General features: G+C 43.9%; 1 protein-coding gene across 1 annotated transcript in view; it reads right to left on the bottom strand.

Annotated features, from left to right (window-relative positions):
- Positions 1 to 2,925: 2,925 nt before the first annotated feature.
- LOC131140033 (nardilysin-like) overlaps positions 2,926 to 26,376 on the bottom strand; it is a 38,483-nt gene continuing 15,032 nt past the window's right edge. The window contains exons 12-31 of the mRNA XM_058090099.2: positions 24,755 to 24,875; positions 24,362 to 24,420; positions 21,208 to 21,262; positions 20,993 to 21,097; positions 20,640 to 20,763; positions 20,296 to 20,382; positions 15,721 to 15,840; positions 15,589 to 15,640; positions 11,904 to 12,054; positions 11,486 to 11,613; positions 11,220 to 11,382; positions 10,560 to 10,591; positions 10,252 to 10,390; positions 6,582 to 6,629; positions 6,467 to 6,519; positions 6,288 to 6,371; positions 6,007 to 6,100; positions 5,797 to 5,913; positions 3,479 to 3,568; positions 2,926 to 3,394 (exon numbers count right to left, since the gene is read on the bottom strand). Coding sequence (XP_057946082.2) covers positions 3,173 to 3,394; positions 3,479 to 3,568; positions 5,797 to 5,913; positions 6,007 to 6,100; positions 6,288 to 6,371; positions 6,467 to 6,519; positions 6,582 to 6,629; positions 10,252 to 10,390; positions 10,560 to 10,591; positions 11,220 to 11,382; positions 11,486 to 11,613; positions 11,904 to 12,054; positions 15,589 to 15,640; positions 15,721 to 15,840; positions 20,296 to 20,382; positions 20,640 to 20,763; positions 20,993 to 21,097; positions 21,208 to 21,262; positions 24,362 to 24,420; positions 24,755 to 24,875 — 2,044 coding nt within the window. The 3' untranslated portion in view covers positions 2,926 to 3,172. The remainder of the gene's footprint in view (positions 3,395 to 3,478; positions 3,569 to 5,796; positions 5,914 to 6,006; positions 6,101 to 6,287; positions 6,372 to 6,466; positions 6,520 to 6,581; positions 6,630 to 10,251; positions 10,391 to 10,559; positions 10,592 to 11,219; positions 11,383 to 11,485; positions 11,614 to 11,903; positions 12,055 to 15,588; positions 15,641 to 15,720; positions 15,841 to 20,295; positions 20,383 to 20,639; positions 20,764 to 20,992; positions 21,098 to 21,207; positions 21,263 to 24,361; positions 24,421 to 24,754; positions 24,876 to 26,376) is intronic.

Below are 26,376 nucleotides of genomic sequence, written 5' to 3'. Positions count from 1 at the left end.
TTGGTCACACTCCCAAGTGCTCAGGATGACTTTCGGTGCTGTTTCCCAAGAAAAGAGGTTACTTCAAGACGTGTATCAATGGTAAGTAGCTTTAGCATATTAGCGTTCTGTCACGTTAAGTGTAATGCGATCAATAAAGAGTTTGTTGATCTCAAGTGTAATGTGGTCATTACACGTTTTAGCAGGACTTAACAGTGTTTAAAAAAAACCTCAGGTACTAATTGTGGTGGGAAATGGCTATTAGCAACCCCGCTCCCTCTACAATGCTACACAGACAAGCACCTTTGTTCCATCATTTACACAAAATAAGCAGTTGGGACACTGATAAATTGTTACTGACTACTTACTCTTCTGACTCTTCCACACGACCAATTAATGTTGGAAAGGTGTCAGGTTTCACCAAGTTTGTTGGCTAGTCCAGCTGCATAGTGGCCCATGTTCACAAAATAGTCCAGTGTGAAATGCTGTTTACAGATTATAATAATTTCTTTTGCTGGTAGGAAATCAGGAAGTCCAACCACTTGTGCCTGATGGTGGTGTCTTTAGGAATTGTAAACAAATGTACCGTTCCCTTACACCCAAAGAAACACTTCCTGTGAGTCATTGTCAACAACGTAAACTCAGAAGCAGAGCTCGGGGGAGGGCAGACAGTGTATCTGGCCTACAGTGCACGCCCATATAAGGAAGCCCGGCCATGTGTGACATCACAAACCTCCAGGTTTACAAAGCCCTCTGAAACTGAGCGTTTTGAGCCATCCCAAACTTCTTTCAGGGCTCTGGACAATTTGGAGTGGCCAATTAACCTAGCATGTTTTTGGAATGTGGGAGGAAACCGGAGTACCCGGAGAAAACCCACGCATGCACGGGGAGAACATGCAAACTCCACACACTTGGTGGCCGAGGGTGGAATTGAACCCTGGTCTACTAGCTGTGAGGTCTGCGCGCTAACCACTCGACTGCCGTGCCGCCTACATTAAATATGTGATATATCAATGGTATGAATGTCAAATTAAGCCAAGATTTGCTGAAATCGAATTAAATATATACAGTTGTCCCTCACCACATCATGGTTCTTGGCCTAAATTAAACATTTTCAAGCATAAAACTAGCTAAATGACCTCAAATATAAATACCGGGCTTTCAGAAGATACATTCAAGGCATGATATGTAGTATTCCACACTGGTCACTAGGTGACAGTAATGTTACATCCATCCATTTTCTGTGCTGCTTATCCTCAATAAGGTTGCAGTGGTATGCTGGAGCCTATTCGAGCTGAATACGGGCAATAGGCAGGGACTGTCGCCAGCCAGTCACAGGGCACATGTAGACAAACAACCATTCACACTCACATTCATACCTATGGACAAGTAACACACATGTTTTAGTTGTGTTAAATGGTTTGAGAACAACTGCTTTCCATAATTCAAATGTTAGATAAATGGTTTGAGACTTAGTGCGTTCCTTATAGATAATGCATGGATTATGGATGCGATGAAAAAAGTCAATCTGCATTTTTTTGTTTACAAAAAAGTAAAAACCATATGTTCAGTAAATGTACTCTTCATAAAAAAACATGCTATATTGCAGAAAACAATTTAAAATAGCATAAATGTGTACCTACAACAGTGCTACGTTACAACACAAGGCGCCACCTAGTGGTTGGATGCTAAACCTAACACTGTAACAACATTTATATTATCAAACTGGGCTAAATTTGAGGCCACTGACTTTCCACAAGAGCCAGATGGAGACAAACAAACTGCAAACGCTTCCACAAGCGGGGGTCCATGCTGGCTATAATTCCAGTATAATGCGCAGCATTATCCTAGTTCTACTTAAACAAGTGCATCTCTATCTGTGTCTGCCTGCGGCTGAGCTCGCTTTGCAGCTAGCGCTGCCATGCTAAAGGCAGGCCAGCGGGGGAGCTGTGAGATTACGACTCCAGAATGAATAAACGTGTCGACACATTACAGAGGCTTAGACGATACACCCTGCTGCACTGATTGGCTTTAGACACACACACAAAAATGAGGGCAGGCCATCTTTTCCCTCCATTTACCTTCTGTCTGAAGCATTCACGCGTGCATGTAAACATCAAGCTTGTTATTTTCCTGGTTGGCTTCCTGTGGATGCAATTAAAACACAAATTATAGATTTAAAAAAAAAGTGCAGTAATGTGAAATATGTGTATGATTCAAGTCACAAATGTTCACTGGAGCAGGACCGCCACCAAGCAGTTGATGTGGCAACACGGAGGCACTTGTCGCAGCTTGTTGCACAGCCCTGAAGAAGCCTGAATCAGGACTTCCTGACCCAAATACGACACCGTACACACAGGACAAACAATTGGGCATCTCCCTGGAAAGCACAGAAGGCATCACATCACTCGGTAGAGTGGTCAGCTTCTTTTGCACACTTTGTGTGGACAAGCAATGACAAGCATGTATCTCCAGTAAGGAGGGCCCTCAAGAAATTGCTGTTTCATTGTATCAATATTGACTATAATTTTACTTGAAGTTACCAAATTGTGCTTCCTGGCAAAAATGCATGTATTTATGGAAATCCTCCCCAAAGCTAACTCAGTATCAGTATTTGACTGGCTCCGGTTTCCTCCCACATTCCAAAAACATGCTAGGTTAATTGGTGACTCCAAATTGTCCATAGGTATGAATGTGAGTGTGAATGGTTGTTTGTCTATATGTGCCCTGTGATTGGCTGGCGATAAGTCCAGGGTGTACCCTACCTCTTGCCAGCTGGGATAGGCTCCAGCATGCCCGCAACTCTCATGAGGATAAGTGGTTCAGAAAATGGATGAATGAATACAATCCAAAAAGAGCACACAGGAAGTGTGAAAACACAGAAAAAAAGTAAAAATAAATCCTGTTTCTCCACCTTTACCGGCAGTTGCAGTAGGAAACGCTGAGTGGAAATGTGATTCTTTTTATTAAGTCACGCACTTTCACTCATCACTCATTAAATTATTCCTTTACACGATTCCTTTCCACAGCAAAAAGCAGGTCAGCTAATAGCGAGTGCACACGGCTCCGCTCCAAATTGTCACACCACCCCGCTCCAAAGCACGTCTCTGAGCTGTGAGCTCAGCAGCTTTCACATGACTCCTTTTTCTTTTTAAAACGTGTAACATTCCGCTCCGACAAGAGCGCTGGTGTCTCAGTTGAGTATTTTATGATAAGGGAAGAGGGAGAGGCCCCGAGTGAAAGTAGGGATGTCCATGATGGCTGTGGCGCCTGCCATCTTGGGCGAGGGCTGGAGGAAGGTCAGTTTGGACACCTCCCCGTATGCAGAGCTGCTTGGACCCTCCCCTTGGCCCTCTTCTTGGTTGTCATTGTCAGCAATCTCCTTGTCATTCTCCTCCACGCCGAATCCAACCACCTTGGAGGGATAGAGGAGCACGGTGAAGAAGAAGAAGACGAGGAGGAGGAAGTACGGATAAAAGTGAAATAGAACGCTGCTTACGTGCACACTGAGTTTGCGACTGTTGGTTTCCCTGTGCTCTCGGAACCAGGAGAGCAGCTCGTCACGGCTCATCTGCTTCAGAGCCTCCACCTGAACACATGCACGACAGATTCATCAACTAGAACAGCACTCAGTGGACCGCAGACTCCCACTAAGGCTCAAAGATGCCTCAAAATTGGGAGATGACGTCGCAGTCCGGGCTTGTAGGTGGCGGTGTTGTGCATTCAAAGCAGCCCCTCCTGCTGGACGTGATGGGGCCTCAATATTGGCGGTCATAGAATTTAGAATTCAACCAAAATGTTTGCAGAAATTACACCTCTAGTAGAGAGCATCAAAGGATTAGCAAAACAAAAACAATTCAAAATTAAACGCATTTCATGTTTTTCCATTTTAGCAATTTATTTTTACACTTGTATTGCAGTTAAGGATTTACCTTGAATTGAATTTCCTTGACAGGTAAATCAAGCTTTTGCCCTTGGAACGGATTATTTCTATTTAATTTTTTTTGTTTTGACTCAGAAAATAGAAAGCAGAAGTCAACTTAGTCGGAGTTAAACTAATAACTCCCAAGCACTGCTGAGACAGCGACCGAGCTCGGCTAATTAGTCGGCGTCCAAGCAAGTGCTGAATACTGTGAATGAAAGAAGGAAATGAAAGGCTTTGAGAGGAGCTACGTCGCCTCCTCTAATATTTGGAGAGTGCCTGCGGATAGTTCCGTCGACTGTATTAGCAACGTGTCCACCGAGCCCTCTGTGTTTTCACATTGTCAAACCTTGTTAAGGGTACTAATGTTACTGAGCAAGACAGACACAAATTACAACCTGATCTGACAGAAATTATAACACGAACTAAAGTCTACACTTTAATCACACCCTCTTTCATTTCTCAATCATTGCTAGTGATGTTTAACGGCAAAATGATGAAAATAAACTTCACTGTTCAAAGACTGGAGAGCCAATACAGGTTGCTGTATTTTCCAGACTGTAAGTCACACTTTTTTCAGTTTGGTTGGTCCCGTGACAATCAGGTGTGACTTACACAGCAAAATATATACAATATGTAATATGCAGGCTGCACGGTGGCCATAAATCCAAATTGTCCATAGGTATGAATGTGAGTGTGAATGGTTGTTTGTCTATATGTGCCCTATGATTGGCTGGCGACCAGTCCGGGGTGTACCCCGCCTCTCGTCCGAAGACAGCTGGGATAGGCTCCAGCGTGACCCCCCGTGAGGATAAGCGGTATTGAAAATGAATGGATGAATGAATGAATGTAGTTTGAACAAGTAGCAAGTGCTACCTTTATTAGGGCCCTATGATTGATCACAGATGGAATCGGGCAATTGGCCAGTAAAAATGGAATCTGCTGTTGAATGTGTAATCTTGTGGGAATGAAATGATATGAATGTGGATGAAATGCTGTCATCGTGAGGAGAAGGAACATTTGTGAGGGGATGTACATCTGTTACAAACACAAGCCCATTCCATCCCGAACTTACTCCTTCCAAACGATGACCTGAAACACGGGCAAACGTTGGCAAAAATCTCTTATGCCGTGTGAATAGAAGCCAGCGGGTTAGCTTAGTTTAGCAGAGCATCCTAAGGTGGCTGTAAGAGTGTGTTTACGAGATGTGTTTTACCGCTTGTTAAAGCAAACAAGCATTTTATGATACTCGCCGATGTCATTTAAGTTCTGAGTGAAATACGGTAAATGGTCTTGCATTTGTATAGCGCTTTTCCACAAAGGGCTTTGACACTGTTTACATTTACCTACTGATGACACAGCATCATCGGGAGCAACTGGGGGTTCAGTATTTTGCCCAAGGATACTTCGACATGATCACAGCAGGGCAGAAGATGGAACCCACAACCTTCAGGTTGGGAAACAAGTACTCTACCAGCTGAACCCTGTGGCTGATACAATGACAATGTGGGTACAATGTGTAATTTAGGCTGTTTATCAATATTTTTATCAATACTTGAATGTCTGCTTGTCACCTTGACATTCTTTATAATAATCAAATTCATGGGCAATTGTGTAATAACAAACATGAGGTTATATTCATATTTGTATTCATTTAAACTGACAGTTACAAGTGGGCCTCTGAGGGTAGCCATAACTGTGATGTGGCCCTCAATGAAAACCAGTTTGACATCTCTGGTGTAAACATTGCTCCCACCCGTCTTGCTTCGGCTTTTTCTCTCATGTATTTAATATTGTTGGACACTCCAAAAAAAAAAAAAAAGAAACCTTGCTAAATGTGACTTATAGTCCAGAAAATACAGTCATGTTTTAACCAGCATGCGTGATTGTGTCACCTCTCTGCTGAGTCGGTCAAACACATACTGCTGTGTCACCACCTCAGTCCAGTTCCTGTCCACCTCCTCGCCAAGGTGTGTGTCCTCACATTCCTTCAGCTTCACTAGTGCAGTCACCTGTCCAGCAAATCCACATGATTATCATTATTATTATTATGGCTGAGAAAGGCAAATAGACAAGAACAGCTTTGTAGGTCCCAGCACACAAACCTGCGTAGTAAAGGCGTCCTCAGTCAGCGCACCAAGTGTTGTCTCCCCAAACGAAGTGAGGAACTCCTCAATTTTCAGCTCCACCAGCTCTGTGCTGAGAAGCAGGATTGTCCATGAATCGTCAATGCACTCAGGCAACTGCTTTTGTTCTAGCAGCCAATCAGAATCTCCACAGAAAAAATGGAAATAGGAACGATCTGTTCCAGGGTCAAGCTGTCGCTAGCGTAACTGAAATGTTTTAAGTTGGGCCATGCATGGGGGGGGTGTTGTTGTTGACTCACTTGAACTTGGAGGCCTGCGTCTCCACGGTGATGGAGAAACCCAGAACACCGGAAGTGTTTCTGCAGGTGGGGTAGACGTGATACCTGAAGAGCAGGTTAGCAGGAAAATAGGTCCAATTGACCAATAAGATGAGGCAACGCTGTTTAATGGAAAGGATAAAGGGTAAAAGCGGACCCACCCCAGAGTCTCTTTGGTGCGTAGGAAGTCAAAACAAGGCTCCTCCATGTGCATCTACAAGACAACATGCCACTCAATGACGACTGGAGGGTTGACAACATAAAAATATTACTCACCACTAAGAGTTCCATCAGAGTATGCTCCCGCAAGGCTTTGGGCCCAGACTATAACACAAAAAATTGTTAAATAATAGTTTGTACATGGGTTTATGAATGATACATTTTACATTTTCATTCTAACAAGAAGGGTTCATTACAAGGAGTGTCACAAGACATTTGGCTCACGACATGAGACACGAGAATGGGTCTATGAGAATGAGACATTGCTCCTCATGAGGTAACACTCGTCTGTACTTGGTGTATACTACGGTGTGTATACTACGGCCTTGTCTCCACCCATCAAAGAGACTATATGACTGAGAAGTGGGCTCACTCCATTCATGCCATTTTACTACAGAACAAACGTGCCAAATTGCTGAAAGCAATGCATGGAGTCAACTCTCTTCCTGCCGGTTTGGAGGCCAGAGACAAGGAAAACGTCACGCATGCACATGGCAATATATTGAGGTCGGCAAAATTATTATTATAATTCATTTTTTTTTATTGTGGCGAGTTGTTAGCATGCAGGCCACACAGCTAGGAGATACAAGTTTGATTCCCTCGACCGTCTCTGTGTGGAGTGTGCATGTTCTCCCTGTGCATGCGTGGGTTTTCTCCGGGTACTCCGGTTTCCTCCCACATTCCAAAAACATGCTAGGTTAATTGGCCACTCCAAATTGTCCATAGGTATGAATGTGAGTGTGAATGGTTGTTTGTCTATATGTGCCCTGTGATTGGCTGGTGACCAGTCCGGGGTGTACCCCGCCTCTCGCCCCAAGACAGCTGGGATAGGCTCCAGCACCCCCCGCGACCCTCGTGAGGATAAGCGGTAGAAAATGAATGAATGACTGAATGAATGTTTTTTTTTATTGTGTGATTAATTAATGAATTTATTATCATCACAGGCCTTGTGCCCAGGAAACGAACAAGAAATCGTCCATCCATCCATTTTCCTCCGCTTATCCGTGCCCAGGTCGCTGGGGCAGCAGTCTCAGTAGGGAAGCCCAGACTTCCCGGTCCCCGGCCACCTCCTCCAGCTCCACCAAAAGGACACCAAGGCGTTCCCAGGCCAGCTGTGAGACATAGTCCCTCCAGCGTGTCCTAGGTCTGCCCCAGGGCCTTTTCCCGGCTGGGCATGCCTGGAACACCTCACCAAGGAGGCGTTCGGGAGGCATCCGGACTAGATGCCCAAGCCACCTCTACTGACTCCTCTCGATGTGAAGGAGAAGCGGCTCTACTCTGAGCCCCTCCCGGATGGCTGAGCTCCTCACCCTATCTCTTAGGGTGAGTCCAGCTACCCTACGGAGGAAACTCATTTCAGCCGCCTGTATCCACCACCATGTTCTTTCGGTCATGACCCAAAGCTCATGACCATAGGTGAGGGTGGGAACATAGATCGACCGGTAAATTGAGAGCTTTGCCCTCCGGCTCAGCTCCCTTTTCACCACGATGGTCCGGTACAGCGACCGCATTACTGCCGAGGCTGCGCCGATCCGTCTGTCGACCTCACGCTCCCACCTTCCCTCACTCGTGAACAAGACCCCGAGATACTTAAACTCCTCCACCTAGGGCAGGACCTCAGTCCCAACCCGGAGGGAGCACTCCACCCTTCTCCGACTGAGAACCATGGTCTCTGATTTGGATGTACTGAGTCTCATCCCAGACGCGTCACACTCAGATGAACCGTCCCAGTAAACGCTGAAGGTCACAGCCCGAAGAGGCCATAAGAACCACATCATCTGCAAATAGCAGAGATGAGATTCTAAGGCACCCGAACCGGAGTCCCTCAACACCTTGGCTGCGCCTAGAAATTCTGTCCATGAAAATTGTGAACAGAATCGGTGACAAAGGGCAGCCTTGGTAGAGGAACGGCCGGTGACTCTGTTGTTCTACTAGGAGACTTCAACGCCCATGTGGGCAATGACAGTGTGACCTGGAGGGGCGTGATTGGGAGGAACGGCCTCCCTGATCTGAACCCGTGCGGTGTGATGTTACTGGACTTCTGTGCAAACCACAGTTTGTCCATAACTAACACCATGTTCGAACATAGGGATGTCCATAAGTGCACTTGGCACCAGGACACCCTAGGCCGCAGGTCTATGATTGACTTTGTAGTCGTATCATCAAACCTGCATCCGCATGTTCTGGGTACACGGGTGAAGAGAGGGGCTGAGCTGTCAACTGATCACCACCTGGTGATGAGTTGGATTAGATGGCGGGGGAGGATGCTGGACAGACCTGGTAGACCCAAACGAGTAGTGAGGGTGTGCTGGTAACGTCTGGCAGTCTCCCGTTCGTCCATTCTTCAACTCTCACCTCAGACAGATCTTCACCTGCATCCCGGGGGAGGACCAGGATATTGAGTCCGAATGGACAATATTCCGTGCCTCCATTGCTAAGGGAGCTTACTGGAGCTGCGGCCGCAAGGCGAACGGTGCCAGGCCCCTCGTGGCGGCAGGCCCCAAAACCGATGGTGGACACCAGAGGTCAGGGTCGTCAAGCTGAAGACGGAGTCCTATCGAGCATTGATGGCTTGTGGGACTCCGGAAGCAGCTGACAGGTACCGTCAGGCCAAACGGCTCGCGGCTTCGGCGGTTGTCTAGGCTAAAACTTGGGTGTGAGAGGGATTCGGTGAGGCCATGGAGAACGACTTTCTGGCAAACCATCGGGCGCCTCAGAAAAGGGAAGCAGTGCCTGGTCCACACTGTTTACAGTGGAGACGGGGGCCTGCTGACCTCGACTGGGGATGTAGTCGGACGGTGGAAGGAATACTTTGAGGCCCTTCTCAATCCCACTGACACACCTTCCATAGAGGAAGCAGAGTCTGAGGACACATACGTGGACAGTGCCATCACCGTGGCTGAGGTATCTGGGGTGGTCAAAACGCTCCTCAGTGGCAAAGCTCCTGGGGTGGACGAGTTCCGCCCAGAATTCCTCAAGGCTCTGGATGTTGAGGGACTGTCTTGGCTGGCACGTCTCTTCAACATTGCGCGGAAGTCGGGAACAGTACCTTTGGATTGGCAGACCGGGGTGGTGGTTTTCAAGAACGGTGACCGGAGGGTGTGTTCCAATTATCGGGGGATCACACTCCTCAGCCTCCCTGGGAAAGTCTATTCCAGGGTGCTGGAGAGAAGGGTACGACCGTTGGTCGAACCTCTGTTACAAGAGGTCCAATGCGGTTTTTGTCCTGGTCGTGGAACACTGGACCAGCTCTACACCATCACGAGGGTGCCTGGGAGTTTGCCCAACCAGTCTACTCGTGGCGTCCTTTGGGGGGTGCTCTGGGAGTACGGCATTGGTGGCGTGCTACTACGCGCTATCCGGTCCTTGTACAAACGGGGCAGGAGTCTGGTTCACATTGCCAGTAGTAAGTCGAGCTTGTTTCCGGTAAACGAGAAATCTTGTCATGTTTAATCTTGTGACGCCCATGTATTTTCCGCCAAGTTGTCAAAATATAAAAAAAAATAACAGTACAATCACATACAGGACACTGGACTGAATATAAGGAACCCAACCGAGGCTTGATAAACTGTTTTTACATAATTACAAATTTTAATCAGATTAATCACCATTAGCAACCATGTTTGAAATATGCCCATTTTTATCCATACATATCACATTAGTCTGGAGAAGCAGAAAGTTATTGGTATTGGTTTGGAAAAAAAGACAAGTGTATGTGTGCGCATACCTGGTAGTAAACTGTGACCTCAGAGTTGGCATCTCCCTTATTCAGCGACTTGACTTTACAAATGTGGTGCTGAGGGGGGAGCTCAACCACCCTGAACATCACCGGCACCTCCACTGGCAGCTTGGAGAATTGCAACTTGCTGCAGGTCAAGAGAGTTGGGGGGGGGGGGGGGGGGGGGTAGACAGGGGGGATGATGGATTCAACAACTGAGGCTCATGCAAATGACAGCCGATGTCAGGTACGAGCATCGGTGAGTGTATTGAAGCTGTCATGAGGGTAGGGGGCATTAGGAGTAGCGGCTGACTCACTCTGTCACGTACTGCAGGAAGCCGACTGACTCCTGTGATGAAAACAAGGGCCAGTTAGGTACACATCGAAGAGAACACAAACAGTTACAACACGCTCGGCGGAAATAATCTGTTCCAGGGTTAAACTGCAGCCATCGAGATGTGCGCATGTACATTGCCTCTTATTAAGGCTAAGTTGCTAAGCAATTCTAAGCAATTTATATTGGGTAAATGTTACACGATAAAGTCAGATTATTATGAGAATAAAGACATAATTTTTGTTTTAAAAGGTCAAAAAATTGTCATGTAAAAAGAAAAGGTTCATACTAATAATATACTTTGTCACTGATAACACAAAACTGAGATGGAGGCTGTCATCTCCGCATATCTACGTACATGGCATGCCCTATATACCCTATATCTCAAGACAGCCCTATTATGACCATGTCACAAAAGCGTGCAATTCTGGTTCTACGCTTGTCATCTCACTTTTTCCCCTCTGCAGCTCATACCCTCCTGTGGTAGCATCATAAAATAACACACAAAAAAAAATGATTCACGCCCCAAATAGAAAAGACGCATCTCTCTGGCTTTTTAGTGAACTGCCATACATGACATTTGACTGTTAAATCTGTGCCTGCCGTTCTGTATGTAATGAGCTGGTGGGTGGTGTGCACTCACAGCGCTGCTAAAGTTACCCTGCACCAGCCCCTCTGCATACAGCTCGGCCTTGAACCTCCGGCTGAAGTCCATCAGCTCCTGGCTGGTCAGTCCGGCAATGAGCGCCTGGTACTTGTCCACCATGGACCAGCGGGAGTGCTCCAGGATTAACAAGCGTACGTCCCTGACAGGAGGGGTTGATGAATGTATGTACATGTATTTGGGATATATTGGGCCACTAGGAGGCACCACAGGACTGAATTTGAACGGAGGGTAAATGCACTCACTTGCCCAGCTTGTCAGGCTTGATGAGGATGTTGAAGTAGGTCTTCTTGAGCTGCTCGGTGAACATGCTGAAGACGTCCGGCGGAGCATGGAAATCAGCCAGGTGATCAACGATCAGGTGAAACAGCAGCTATGTATGAGGAAAAAGTACACGGCCTGATCTAATGCAAGTGCTGTATAATATTCTGCCTTAATAGAAATTATAATGCTCAGCTAAAGCAATGCATCATTGAATGTTGCACCTATAGTGCAATAGCTCAGTAAGACAACTGCAAACGACGACCAAAATAAACAATACCTCAGGGTTAATCAAAATCGAGCATTATGATACAAAAAAGGTGGAATAGCACAAGAACCACTGGTGGTTTATTACGACATGGGTCGCTAACCAAACCAATCCGTCTAGCTGCACTCACTCACGGGGAGTTTGTCGTTAAATCCTTTGACCTTGATCACCAGCCCGTGCTCTCCGGAGACCAGTTTGTACTCCAGCTGGGCCACCTCGGCCTCATAGGCGGGCTCGGCCAGATTGTGGCAAAGGATGTTGACCAGCAGGTCAAACAGAACCACGCTGCAACACATGAAGCAGGCAGTTGGAGAAAGGAAAGGTGATGACAGATAGAGGAAGGAATGAGAAATAATGGAAGCAAAGTAACACATAGTATATCTTCTCAAGGGACAGTACTGTAGAAATGAAACTTGTAGATTAGTCAGTGTACCGCTTGTATAGCAGTATGGTAATGGTAATGGTAATGGTTTCATTTCATTTGAACATGCATCAGATTACAGTTAAGTGCATCACATAATCAGTTCACAGTTCCACATGTCCAAAAGGAGTAGGAAGAAGCAAAGCTTATTAAATCCTACCCCTCCATCTGGTACTTTTACAATCAGTAACCGTTACATTTGTTCACTTCCTGCTTTCTGTAATACATTTCCATAATATAGATTTACTGTCCTATGAAAATGAGCCATACACATCCGTGATTGGTAAAATAGCTGTAAACACACAAGAGAGTATTACTGATGGTGGTAGCGTCATGGGCCTTTGATGCACGAGTGCTGCTGGCACTGGGGAGCTGTGGTTCAGTGAGCAAAACGAACTGAAGCAGACGCCGTCTGCATGGCAGTTTTCCAACATGATAAAGAGCCCAAACACCAATGACAAGTGCCTTGCTGAGGAAGCTGGAGGTGATGTAGTGGACATGAATGACTCCTCCACATTTGAACAAATCACAGCACCTCTGGGGTGGAAGGAAGGTGGAGGAGCGCAAGGTGTCTGTAACATCTACCACCAGTGTCATCATGGAGTGGAAGAGGATTCCAGGAACAACCTGTGCAGCTCTGCTGAATTCCATGCCCAAGAGGATTAAGTGTTACTTATTTTGCTTCTTATGTTTTCCTTCTTCCCCACTCCATTTGAAACCCTTTAAGTTTAGAATAACTACACTGGAAGCTAACTAGTTAGCTCGGTAGCTTGCTATGCTTGAAGCTGGGGCCGTCTCTTTGTCCCTAGCAATTCCATAGACTGCACATAAGAGTTGAGCAATGTGGTGTAAGATAAGATAACAGTAATGCATACCTGTATGCCAGATGCATGTCAGACTGGCTGCCCTGTATAAACAAACGTCAGAGTGAGGATAGATGATAGGCTGACGTCAATCTTTTTTTTTATGCCATGCAATCGGCGTGTAAAAGTGAATATTGGGGTGTTATGTCATGTATATAGTAGGGCTCTAATGATGTATAAGAAACATTTTAGCGGATCATCAACATTTAATTTATTTAATTACATCTTGGTGGAAATTCACTTATTGCAGTCGGGGCTGGAACCAATTAACCACGATAAATGAGGGGCGACTGTATGGTAATAAAATCTGCCATGAGATGCAGTTTCCCAGTCCTGCTTCACAATATCACGGTACATGTTGGAATTTGTCTCTCCTGAATGAACCACAGCTCCCCTCACAAGTGCTGCCAGCACTTATGCACCACAGACCATAACACTACCACCACCATGCTTGACTGCATAATTATCACAATTGTGACACAATTGTCTTTGTACTCGTACTGCCAGAAGTTGAGAAAATAATGAATGTGGGTTGACTCATTTTTAGTAGATTATAAATCTCTACAATCGTCCCTCATTTATCGCGATTAATTGGTACCAGACTCAACTGTGATAAGTGAATTTTCACCAGGTAGGATTCAATATTAATAAACAGAATATTTTCATAGTTATGGAGTTTACAATCCTCTAAATATGGGTTTTGCCATTGTTAGAGCTTGACCGCCTTCCTGGGAAACTTCCCAATTATAGGTCTTTCAAACTTAAACATAAATATCACTTTCCTCCGGCACTGTGCATGCAGCTTTCAAAACTGCAGTGATTCCACATCTACTCAGGAAACCAAACCTCGACCCCAAGAGTATTTCTAATTATTGGGGTCTAACCTCTCGAATATCCTTGAAAAAATTGTAGCGCAACAGCTTAATGATCACATGGCCTCGAGAAATTTATTTGAACCTCTTCAGTTTGGTTTCAAGGTGCAACACGCTACTGAATCAGCACTTGCAAAAGTGACAAACCATTTTCTTCTATCTATGGATTCTTAACACCTCCTCAATATTATTATGACTAGACCTCAGTGCTGCCTTCGATACAGTCCATCACTCTATCCTACTGGAACGCCTTAAAATGCATATTGGTGTTACTGGTCTGATACTTTCTTGGCTTAGCTCTTATCTCCTGGATTGGACGCATTGTGTGGTTAAAAGTACTGTGGTGTCCTTTGTGGAGTTCCACAAGGATCAGTGCTTGGCCCTCTTCTGTTCAATATTTACGTGCTGCTGCTCGGCGACATCATTCGCAAAAATAAGATATAATAACTTTTTACTTTTGAACCTTGGCTAAACTGAGATGTTGATTGTTGGCCAAGCCTGCCTGTTTAAGTTTTGATAAAGCATTATTACTTAAAGTGACATAGTAAAAAAATCTCACTGAGATTTGACTCTATCCTTTCAAAAGCACATTAAAAATGTTACCAAACATTTGCCTTTTTTTCATCTTCGCAACATCGCTAAGATAATACAGCCTATTCTATCCACTACTGATGTAGAGACCCTAGTCCATGCATTTGCCATGTCTCGCCTCGATTACTATAATGTGCTACTTGCTGGTCTTCTAATGTTTAGCCGCAACGACTCCTCGCGGGGGAATGTAAATTCAACCGTAATATCTCCAGGACTAGCCAACCAGTACTTCCAGTTCATTTGAGATGAGACTTTAAGGTTCTGTTACATGGGTTGAAACCTTCCCATCTGGTTGACCTAGTTGTACCCAAAGCTCCGTGCAGAAACCTACGCTCACAACAGGGCGGCCTTTTGACACTCCCGAGAGTCCGAAAGAAGTATGTGGGCTCTGGAGCCTTTTCTATTCGGGCTCCTACACTGTGGAATGCCCTACCTCCTGATATTAGAGCTGCTACATCATGTTTAAGTCCTGACTCAAGACTCATTTGGACACATTTAGTTAATAACATTCCTGGCCTGTTTGACTGCACTTGGGACGGCGTACTTCCTGTGGTGGCTCATCAGTGCATTGTAATGGCGGATATAAATGGATTTACACTTGTATTACCCAATACATAGTAGACATAATAAGAGTAAATAAGACATAAATAAAACTCCTGTTTGTGTGTGTGGTGGGCGGACCGTAGGACAGGGAGTGACAGGAAGTGACATCGGAGGTTTAGAGTTTTTTGGCTTGTCATGGGTTACGGCCCACAGTTGCCCATGTTAGCATTAGAATTATTCTGTTGTTATTATTGCGAGTTTTATGAATGAAATAGCTTAATTAAGGGCCAGAATATGTACAATTGTACAAAAAGTACAAAAAAAGCCGTATTCAACCACAAAACAGCCATCATTTATTAACTACTCTGTGAGAAACCGCGATAAGAGTAGGCGCTTCAAATGGTGATGTAGCGAGGACAGTAGTGTTTATACAAGCTTAATTCCAGTATTGCCCATTGAGAAAATATTCTGAAATGTGAGTGGTGCACTCACTATTGTGAGCTTCTGTACTAAAAACTAAAACACTTACTTCTTAGCAGACTGCTGGATTACAGGAGAGATTAGGTGGAATCTGATGTAGGCTGCACAGAGAAAACCGACACGTGTCAGAAGCTCACGCTCACTAATTAATGTAAAGAAAAGAGTACACAAACACACACACCTTTTAGTGCTTTGAATTTATTGTCCTTCCTGTACCACAGGCAGCCTCTCTCGTTGTCTGCGATCCGCACTGGGAAGTCCGTGTCGGGGCAGTCAGAAGCCTTTAGGGTGAAGTCAGTGGCTAGAACGAACAACAAAATCCACAACAATGAGCTTGCTGTCAGTGCAGATCTAAAAGGTATTAACAACAATCCGGTATGTTTGAGGCACATCTATTCTGTTTTGCACCATAAGACCATGTTGATGTGGATTTGGTTGGGTTGTGTTCATTATTTGTTCAAATCCTGTTGTCATGGGTTGGTTTTTTGCTGTTTTAACCGAGACCTCTGACATTGTGTGCTACAGAATAGAAAAAAACTCCAAAACTACAGTGCTGTCTATTTGAGTTTTGTTGTTAGCTTCCGCACACAAGCTATTTTGACAGTAATTGCACATTTCAAGGATTTTTATAAGAAACTGTGCAGATGTAAATAGAGCTTGTTTCGTTCTTTTTTTAAGTTGAGAGACAGAAACTTAATTATGCAGGGATTATGTATCATGAGATAAAGGAGGAGTGACGAATACTAATATGCTCCCAGTGTGATTAGCACAGCGGGCCCCGCCTGAATGGAGCTTAGAATATAAAGTTAACCAATTAAAGCCCGAGTAATAACGCCTCTATTAGATCAGTGATTATTATTAACGAGGGAACTAAATGTAATGAAAGACGGCATTGACAGAACCGCTATTGTGGAGTGCATCCAGGAACTTGTTAAGACTAGAAATGAACCTCAGCAATTGCAAAAGAAGAAGCTGTCATGAGACATAATGACACAAAAAAGGGCAAACAATACTAAATTGGGGCCTGGAATGGTTTAGCTAAGCCAAATGCCATGCAAAGCACAAGGATGATATCAGCGTAAGGCATCATTATGTTGTGAATCTCCAATCCCACCAGAGTCCCTCAAAAGGTTCTTATAGCTTCAAGGAAGCATTGTGAGATGAGCATTGTGTCTGGGCCATTAGAAGATGGGGACACTGTGGTCACAAAGGGATGGACGTGGTCAAAAGTAGTTGGAAATAATGCTCCACCGTATGCCTGGAAAATATCCCACTATTACCAGGCGGGATGGACCTCTTTGTTGTCTTCACATAAACCAAAGCCCGGGCAACACATCATACAGTATCTAGCCAAGCATTACTGTAACTGTGGTTACTGTAGTTCATTGTTTTCAGGCAGACTGTGATAAGACAAGTTCCACAAAGTGGTATTCTTTATTACGGAATATTTGCTTAGTTAGAAAACCTGTTCACAGCGTTCTAAATAGTTTTGACAGTATTAGAGTCTTCTAGACATAAAATGTCCCTTATAGTCACCTCTATTATGCAAAATAGTACACCTAATAAGAGAAAATGAGCCAAACATAAATGAGACTGTGGGCTCGTGCCAAGGCCGCGCCAACAGGGTGTGGCCAGTGCACATTGCAGTCCAACGCAGCACAAGTGCCTCCCATCGGCGCAAGTGGCAAAGAAGAAGGAGAAAAGGTATGAGAGAGTTTAACACAGCCGAGTGTAATCTTAACCAATCAAATGAACGACTCTCACTGCCTTTAAATGTGCAGGGCCCATTGGACTGGGCATCAGAGGCCACCATATGTGTCATTCACAATGTACACCGTGTTGTGGAATATGTCATCTGCTCCTGACAATTACATTAAACACAGCAGCAGGCTAATGCAGTCAATGGGGTTGTGATCCACCTGCATTCATGCTCTACATCAAAAAATAGGAAAACCTTTGATGGTATATTCTCAGTATCTCCTCATCCTCCTTGAGAGAAAAAAAATGAACAGTAAATAATATATCCCACAGCTCCATTTTAATTAATTAATTAGGTTAATTGGCGACTCCAAATTGTTCAAAGGTATGAATCTGAGTGAATCTGGGTTGTTTGTGCCCTGTGATTGGCTGGCGACCGGTCCAGGGTGTACCCCGCCTCTTGACCGAAGTCAGCTGGGATAGGCTCCAGCATACCTCCATGACCTTAGTGAGGATAAGCGGTATAGAAAATGGATCGATGGACGTGCTGCATGCTGCTGATTGGATGTGGGAGGGGAGGGAGGCAAGGGAAAGGCGTGCGTGCACACAGCCACGGAGATGAGCAATGAGTGGAACTGCCTTGTGCTTTTACTGGTGGAGCGTTCATTTCTAAAATGTTGATGTGGTGGGGCAACACCACTGCGTGGGGTGCAGCACGCTCGACCACCCTGCGCCTCCTTAGAGACCTGTGTTTTGTTATAAGTGCGTTCCGTGGGGGAGCTGAGTGGCGGGCGGACAGGAAGTGATGTCAGGGGTTCAAAGTTGAGTTTTTTCTAGATATGAACAGGTTTACTGTGCTCCAACTATGAAGTCAGATCTGGAAGCAATTAACGGCAATAAACAAGGGATTATTGTATTTCTGTGGTTGTTCACTTAGCCATGTTTATGCTTGAAAATGCTAAATTTACGCAAAAATAGGTAAAATTGTCTTAAATATGCTTTTTTGTTTTTTACTAATAATAGGCCGTATTCAAGGAAATAGCATGATCTATTAATATATTTTAGAAAAAAAGTGAAGCTGCAAAATTCAAAGTGTGAAGTGGCGAGGGATAACCGTTTATATAAATACTGTAAATAAAATGAGGACTGGTCCCAACTGGTTTGGCTGTGGGACCCACCATCGACCCTCTATGACAAGGGGCAGCCCAAATTGCAGATTGCCCCAACTTATCAAATATCTTATATACAGTGAAGAAAATAAGTATTTGAACACCCTGCTATTTTGCTATTTCTCCCACTTAGAAATCATGGAGGGGTCTGAAATTTTCATCGTAGGTGCATGTCCACTGTGAGAGAGATAAACTAAAAAGAAAAATCCAGAAATCACAATGCATGATTTTTTAACAATTTATTTGTGTGATACAGCTGCTAATAAGTATTTGAACACCTGAGAAAATGAATGTTAATATTTGGTACAGTAGCCTTTGTTTGCTATTACAGAGGTCAAACGTTTCCTGTAGTTTTTCACCAGGTTTGCACACACTGCAGGAGGGATCTTGGCCCACTCCTCCACACAGATCTTCTCTAGATCAGTCAGGTTTCTGGGCTGTCGCTGAGAAACACGGAGTTTGAGCTCCCTCCAAAGATTTTCGATTGGGTTCAGGTCTGGAGACTGGCTGGGCCATGCTAGAACCTTGATATGCTTCTTACGGAGCCACTCCTTGGTTTTCCTGGCTGTGTGCTTCGGGTCGTTGTCGTGTTGGAAGACCCAGCCACGACCCATCTTCAATGCTCTGACAGAGGGAAGGAGGTTGTTCCCCAAAATCTCCCAATACACGGCCCCAGTCATCCTCTCTTTAATGCAGTGCACTCGTCCTGTCCCATGTGCAGAAAAACACCCCCAAAGCATGATGCTACCACCCCCATGCTTCACAGTAGGGATGGTGTTCTTCGGATTGTACTCTTCATTCTTCTTCCTCCAAACACGCTTATTGGAATTATGACCAAAAAGTTCTATTTTGGTCTCATCTGACCATAAAACTTTCTCCCATGACTCCTCTGTATCATCCAAATGGTCATATGCAAACTTAAGACGGGCCTTGACATGTGCTGGTTTAAGCAGGGGAACCTTTCGTGCCATGCATGATTTCACATCATGACGTCTTAGTGTATTACCTACAGTAACCTTGGAAACGGTGGTCCCAGCTCTTTTCAGGTCATTGACCAAGTCCTGTCGTGTAGTTCTGGGCTGATTCCTCACCTTTCTTAGAATCATTGAGACCCCACGAGGTGATATCTTGCATGGGGCTCCACTCCGATTGAGATTGACCGTCATGTTTAGCTTCTTCCATTTTCTAATGATAGCTCCAACAGTGGACCTTTTTTCACCAAGCTGCTTGGTAATTGCTCCGTAGCCCTTTCCAGCCTTGTGGAGGTGTACAATTTTGTCTCTGGTGTCTTTGGACAGCTCTTTGGTCTTCGCCATGTTACAAGTTAAAGTCTTACTGATTGTATGGGGTGGACAGGTGTCTTTATGCAGCTAACGACCTCAAACAGGTGCATCTGATTCAGGATGATACATGGAGTGCAGGTGGACTTCTAATGGGCAGACTAACAGGTCTTTCAGGGTCAGAATTCTAGATGATACACAGGTGTTCAAATACTTATTTGCAGCTGTATCACACAAATAAATTGTTAAAAAATCATGCATTGTGATTTCTGGATTTTTCTTTTTAGTTTATCTCTCTCACAGTGGACATGCACCTACGATGAAAATTTCAGACCCCTCCATGATTTCTAAGTGGGAGAAATAGCAAAATAGCAGGGTGTTCAAATACTTATTTTCTTCACTGTATTTAAAAAGGCACAGTTTGCAACACAACTTGAGTTGTAGCGGTGAGACGCCGTCCTCTTTATGGAGGGCTCTCCTCCAGCAGATATCTGCAGCCATGTGTTGGACAAACAGACCTAAATTGGTGTCCTTCAATAGCTACTTTGATGCACAGTATTATCACAATGACTAATGCTCCACTCAGGAGACTATTTTCCAGTCACCTACCAATGAACTTGTTCTCTTCTGGAAGGTGAAGCTCACTGTTCAGCTCCAAATTTCCCATCCAGCGCTCCATCCACTCTGTCTGGATGTCTGCAAGGAGACAATCATCAGGGCATTGAAAGCTACAGCAAATAAACAGCTTCTTCTACAAAAATCGCTCGTTCAGTGCATTTTTCATGTGGCGCAACGCTGTCTTATCACCATTGTGTGTCATGGAAGAGACAGAGATAAATGGCTGGATTGTTTTACAGCAGTGAGAACATTGCTGCGGGAAGAGGAGAAGACAATGTATTCACGTGTGTTGTGGGACCCCCCCCCCACACACACACACACACACACACACACACCTTCCATGCTGTATTGTGTTCCAAACCACTTCTCCCTGAGGGGACATCGGCCCTCGTGTTCTGGTGACAACAGCATCAGGTTGGCTTTCTCTGGGGTGAGCAGGGACAGAGGCGCACCAATCACCTGCACACAAACACACATGCGGGGAACAAATTTCCTGCTTTCAGTGTGTAAATGCCTGCTTTTTATGCAGGAACAATCTCAGACAGGGATGGGGGAAAAGAAAGCATGCTACTTTCATTCAAAGCTTCAATTTGACATTCTATACAAAGCAATCTGCATCACACAAAGACACAAACAGGAATGGCTTGACAGAAAATATTTGTTTTGATGCAAAAGTGAAGCTGCTGACCTCTGTATTGAACTCAAACATCAGCTGGTCTCCTGTCAGGAAGTCCTCTTTAGGGAACAGCTGCATGTTTTCACAGATGTTCTCCACATACTCTATAGGGTCACTCTGACAAAGACAGAAAGGAACACAGCTTTACAATAAAATGGCAAAAATACAAAATGACTCTGGAGACTCTGATATTGGAGCACGCGGCACAGCATCATTTAGACTCTTACCTCCTCCTGATAGTGGAACTCATTGGCCTCAATCTTCTGAATCTCTTCATATATCCTGATGGCATTCAAAGAAAAACAAGCTGTTTTTTCCATATGACAAGAAAAGAAGCACCAAGAAACACAGCATCATCTCTGATTAGAGTGGTTGCTTTTCCACTACTAAACAGTACGCCTGGAAACTATAAACGTACTAAAAAGACAAACAAACAAAAAAGAAACTGCAGGAGATGTAGGGTCCGGTCCGTCTTTTACTATTTTTATCCAAGAGAAGAATGTGGGCAGCAAGAAAATGGAGCACTGAAGCAAAGTGGAGACTGTATCATACTGCAGCCTCCACAGCTAAGGCACAGCAATAGGCGAAGCCAAAGGTTGGCAACCCACAGCCCTGGAGCCTCATGTGGCTCCTTTAAGTTATGCCCAAAACAAAAAAGGTTATTAATTCACGCCTAATCCCAAAGACATATTTATACTGCGTTTTTTTTTGCATGATAGGCAAAAATAGGTGAGTATTAAAGCACTCCGCAGGAAGGAGGACGTGAAAAAGACTAATTGACAGGCCAATTCACCATTATGTACATAAGAAAAAATCATAATTGATAAATATTGGTCATAAACTACAGTGAAGAAAATAAGTATTTGAACACCCTGCTATTTTGCTATTTCTCCCACTTAGAAATCATGGAGGGGTCTGAAATTTTCATCGTAGGTGCATGTCCACTGTGAGAGAGATAAACTAAAAAGAAAAATCCAGAAATCACAATGCATGATTTTTTAACAATTTATTTGTGTGATACAGCTGCAAATAAGTATTTGAACACCTGTGTATCATCTAGAATTCTGACCCTGAAAGACCTGTTAGTCTGCCCATTAGAAGTCCACCTGCACTCCATGTATCATCCTGAATCAGATGCACCTGTTTGAGGTCGTTAGCTGCATAAAGACACCTGTCCACCCCATACAATCAGTAAGACTTTAACTTGTAACATGGCGAAGACCAAAGAGCTGTCCAAAGACACCAGAGACAAAATTGTACACCTCCACAAGGCTGGAAAGGGCTACGGAGCAATTACCAAGCAGCTTGGTGAAAAAAGGTCCACTGTTGGAGCTATCATTAGAAAATGGAAGAAGCTAAACATGACGGTCAATCTCAATCGGAGTGGAGCCCCATGCAAGATATCACCTCGTGGGGTCTCAATGATTCTAAGAAAGGTGAGGAATCAGCCCAGAACTACACGACAGGACTTGGTCAATGACCTGAAAAGAGCTGGGACCACCGTTTCCAAGGTTACTGTAGGTAATACACTAAGACGTCATGATGTGAAATCATGCATGGCACGAAAGGTTCCCCTGCTTAAACCAGCACATGTCAAGGCCCGTCTTAAGTTTGCATATGACCATTTGGATGATACAGAGGAGTCATGGGAGAAAGTTTTATGGTCAGATGAGACCAAAATAGAACTTTTTGGTCATAATTCCAATAAGCGTGTTTGGAGGAAGAAGAATGAAGAGTACAATCCGAAGAACACCATCCCTACTGTGAAGCATGGGGGTGGTAGCATCATGCTTTGGGGGTGTTTTTCTGCACATGGGACAGGACGAGTGCACTGCATTAAAGAGAGGATGACTGGGGCCGTGTATTGTGAGATTTTGGGGAACAACCTCCTTCCCTCTGTCAGAGCATTGAAGATGGGTCGTGGCTGGGTCTTCCAACACGACAACGACCCGAAGCACACAGCCAGGAAAACCAAGGAGTTGCTCCGTAAGAAGCATATCAAGGTTCTAGCATGGCCCAGCCAGTCTCCAGACCTGAACCCAATCGAAAATCTTTGGAGGGAGCTCAAACTCCGTGTTTCTTAGCGACAGCCCAGAAACCTGACTGATCTAGAGAAGATCTGTGTGGAGGAGTGGGCCAAGATCCCTCCTGCAGTGTGTGCAAACCTGGTGAAAAACTACAGGAAACGTCTGTAATAGCAAACAAAGGCTACTGTACCAAATATTAACATTCATTTTCTCAGGTGTTCAAATACTTATTTGCAGCTGTATCACACAAATAAATTGTTAAAAAATCATGCATTGTGATTTCTGGATTTTTCTTTTTAGTTTATCTCTCTCACAGTGGACATGCACCTACGATGAAAATTTCAGACCCCTCCATGATTTCTAAGTGGGAGAAATAGCAAAATAGCAGGGTGTTCAAATACTTATTTTCTTCACTGTAAGCCATTATAAACGGGTGCTATAAGATTGGTGCTCTTGCGTTCCGGTGCTAGAGGAGTTGAGTGGCGTGTGGACAGGAAGTGACGTCAGGGGTTCAGAGTTCAATTTCAGCTTCAAGTCAGATCAAGTCTGAAGCTTGTGTGTCTCACCAATCCTCACAAGGGTCACGAGGTATGCTGGAGCCTATCCCAGCTGACTTCAGGCAAGAGGCAGGATACACTCAGGACCGGTCGCCAGAATGCCTTATTTTTGTATTTTAATTCATTTAGCTATTTTTATCCTTAAAAATGTTTAATTTAAGGCAAAAAAATATATAAAATTGACTTAAAAAGCACATTTTTGACCAACATTACTAACAACATTAGGTAGCATTCCACCACTTTTGGTAGTATAATAAAAGTGGTACCACAGTACTACAGTATTAATTGGCCCTGTACCCTAGAAACCGCCCATGAATGATACGGGAAAAGGCCGAAATGATACTGTGTCAAAGCCCAGGGGAGTGATACTGATAAAATATAGAGTTCAACCATGTCCAGTATCAGCCCCCGTAGCTGTCCACTCAGAGCGCGCTGCTCTGGTATCGTGCCCGTGAAACAACCAATCAGAGAACAGCGCAGACATTGATAAGATAAGACTGCTGATAAAATATTATTGTTGAAATATTTTAGCAATTATTGTGTTTACACTGTTTAGATATAATACATGTAATAAACTGAACATTTTCTGGAAACAAAATGGTCTTTTGATTAAATAGTACGTGATAATAAGCTCATGATTAAATAGTATGTGATAATAAGATCATCACATGGTTTGTCTGGTATCAGGCGCGCCAGTATCTGATACTGACACTTGGGGGCATGATACCTGGCCTGATTCCAGACAAACCATGTGATAACCTATAAGTAGAGAATGTGCTTTGTGTTTGTGTGAGTGCCTTTGCTGAGGTCCAAGCTTCTGGAGCATCGCAAGGTACTGGAACACCAGGTGCGTCACCTGTGAGAAAAAAACATCCAACAAACATCAGCCAAGCATGGAGACAGGCAACGCCCACTAACAACATGAGACGTTTCCCCATTACAATAAACAGTGTCCTCAAGGCTGTGGTAACATTTAAAAGAGCATTTATTTTCCATTAGGGTTACAAAACAGCTCCCCTGTTGAATGTCTCCCCTGGTTAACAAGCGTTGTCAAGGCAACACTCCACACTTTCCTCAAATAACCTGTTGCGTTGCTAAAAGCAGAGGCAAGACAGCCAGGCTGGTAGGCGGCGTGCAAGTCGTGGAAATAACAAGAAGTGGCATGCATCTCATTTAACAGGGAACGATACCTGGTAGAAGTTCTGGAAACCTTCGTCAGTGAGGGTGATGGAGATGGAGAAGATGGAGTAAGTGCTGTTCTGGTCGAAGCCGGTTTCGCTGTTGCCGCCAAACAGAGCAAGAGCCCAGCACCTACAGTCACACATGTGATTAGATTGGATGATTGAAGGATGGAAAGGAAGGTTCATGCATTGTTGAAAAGGGGCTTTCAAGATGATACTGGATCCCAGTAGGCACTATAGTAACTGTCCTTTAATATTGGTGTATAATATTATTATTATTATTATTATCTTTGGTGCCTTGAATTTCATGGCTTCACTCTATCATGATTTTTTTAAAATTATTTCAGTTAAGAGTCAGATCTTCTGGAATGAATTAGTGATAGCAACCAAGGTTCCACTGCATTGGCTAGCAGAAGTGTAAAGGTGACTATAGGGGTGTTATCTCATGTCTAAACACCTCAATAGTAAATAACACCTCCATAGTCACCTTTACACTCCTATTAATCTATGTTTACACCACATTGCTCAACTGTAATGAGCGGGCAACAGGGTCACTGCAGAGACACAGCAATGACTTTATACATTAGCAAGCTAGCAAGCTATCTAGTTAGCCTCCCATTTATTTACCGTATTCTAAATTTAAGGAAGTGTTTTAAATAGTGTGGGAATACCACTTCCACACAGAGTAGGAGGAGAACTTCTTTACACTATTATTATGTCAGACATGCCATTGCTGACTCCACGCGGTGTAATCTAATTCATGTCTCAATAAGGAAACATAAGTCTTGTCTTTCAATATCTTTTTACAGGGATAACTGTATAGGATACAAATATTATTAGTATCTCTTTGCTCTCTCTCTCTTCCACATTTTATTTAAACGTTTTCAAATATTTAAACTTTTTTCTTCGATAATCTTTATAAATGTTCATAATATTATGTTTTGGAATCTAATTTTATTTTGCTTGTTTCTCATAATATTACAACTGTTGAAATTATTTTTTTTGTGTAATACTTGAACTCTATGCTACCAAAAATACATAATTTTTCCTTGTACCTTTTTTCTATTATATTTTTTAATTCTAGTAAAATTCCGGCACTGTTTCCATTTATGCTGTTTTCTTTTATTTTCTAATTATTTCAATGTTTTTGTTGTTATTACTCTTCTCTAATTTCAATAATATATTTACTTCAGTCTCATAACATAACTTTATTTTGTTGCTTTGTGTGTGTCCCAGAATATTATAACTTGAAAAAAAACATGTTAAAAATAACATGTTTTAATTTTATTATTTCAACTTTATGCTGTTAAAATGACGGTATTACAATGTTCATTCATTCAATCATTCATTTTCTACCACTTATCCTCATGAGTCGCAGGGGGTGCTGGAGCCTATCTCAGCTGTCTTCAGGCGAGCGGCGGGGTACACCCTGGACCGGTCGCCAGCCAATCACAGGGCACATATAGACAAACAACCATTCACACTCACATTCATACCTATGGACAATTTGGAGTGGCCAATTAACCTAGCATGTTTTTGGAATGGGGGAGGAAACCGGAGTACCCGGAGAAAACACACGCTTGCGTGGGGAGAACATGCAAACTCCACACAGACATGGCCGAGGGTGGGAT

The sequence above is a fragment of the Doryrhamphus excisus genome, linkage group LG14, assembly GCF_037039965.1.
Source record: "Doryrhamphus excisus strain RoL-2023G ecotype Guam linkage group LG14, RoL_Dexc_Guam_v1.1, whole genome shotgun sequence".
NCBI lineage: Eukaryota > Metazoa > Chordata > Actinopteri > Syngnathiformes > Syngnathidae > Doryrhamphus > Doryrhamphus excisus.
This window is presented reverse-complemented; position numbering and strand designations above follow the sequence as displayed.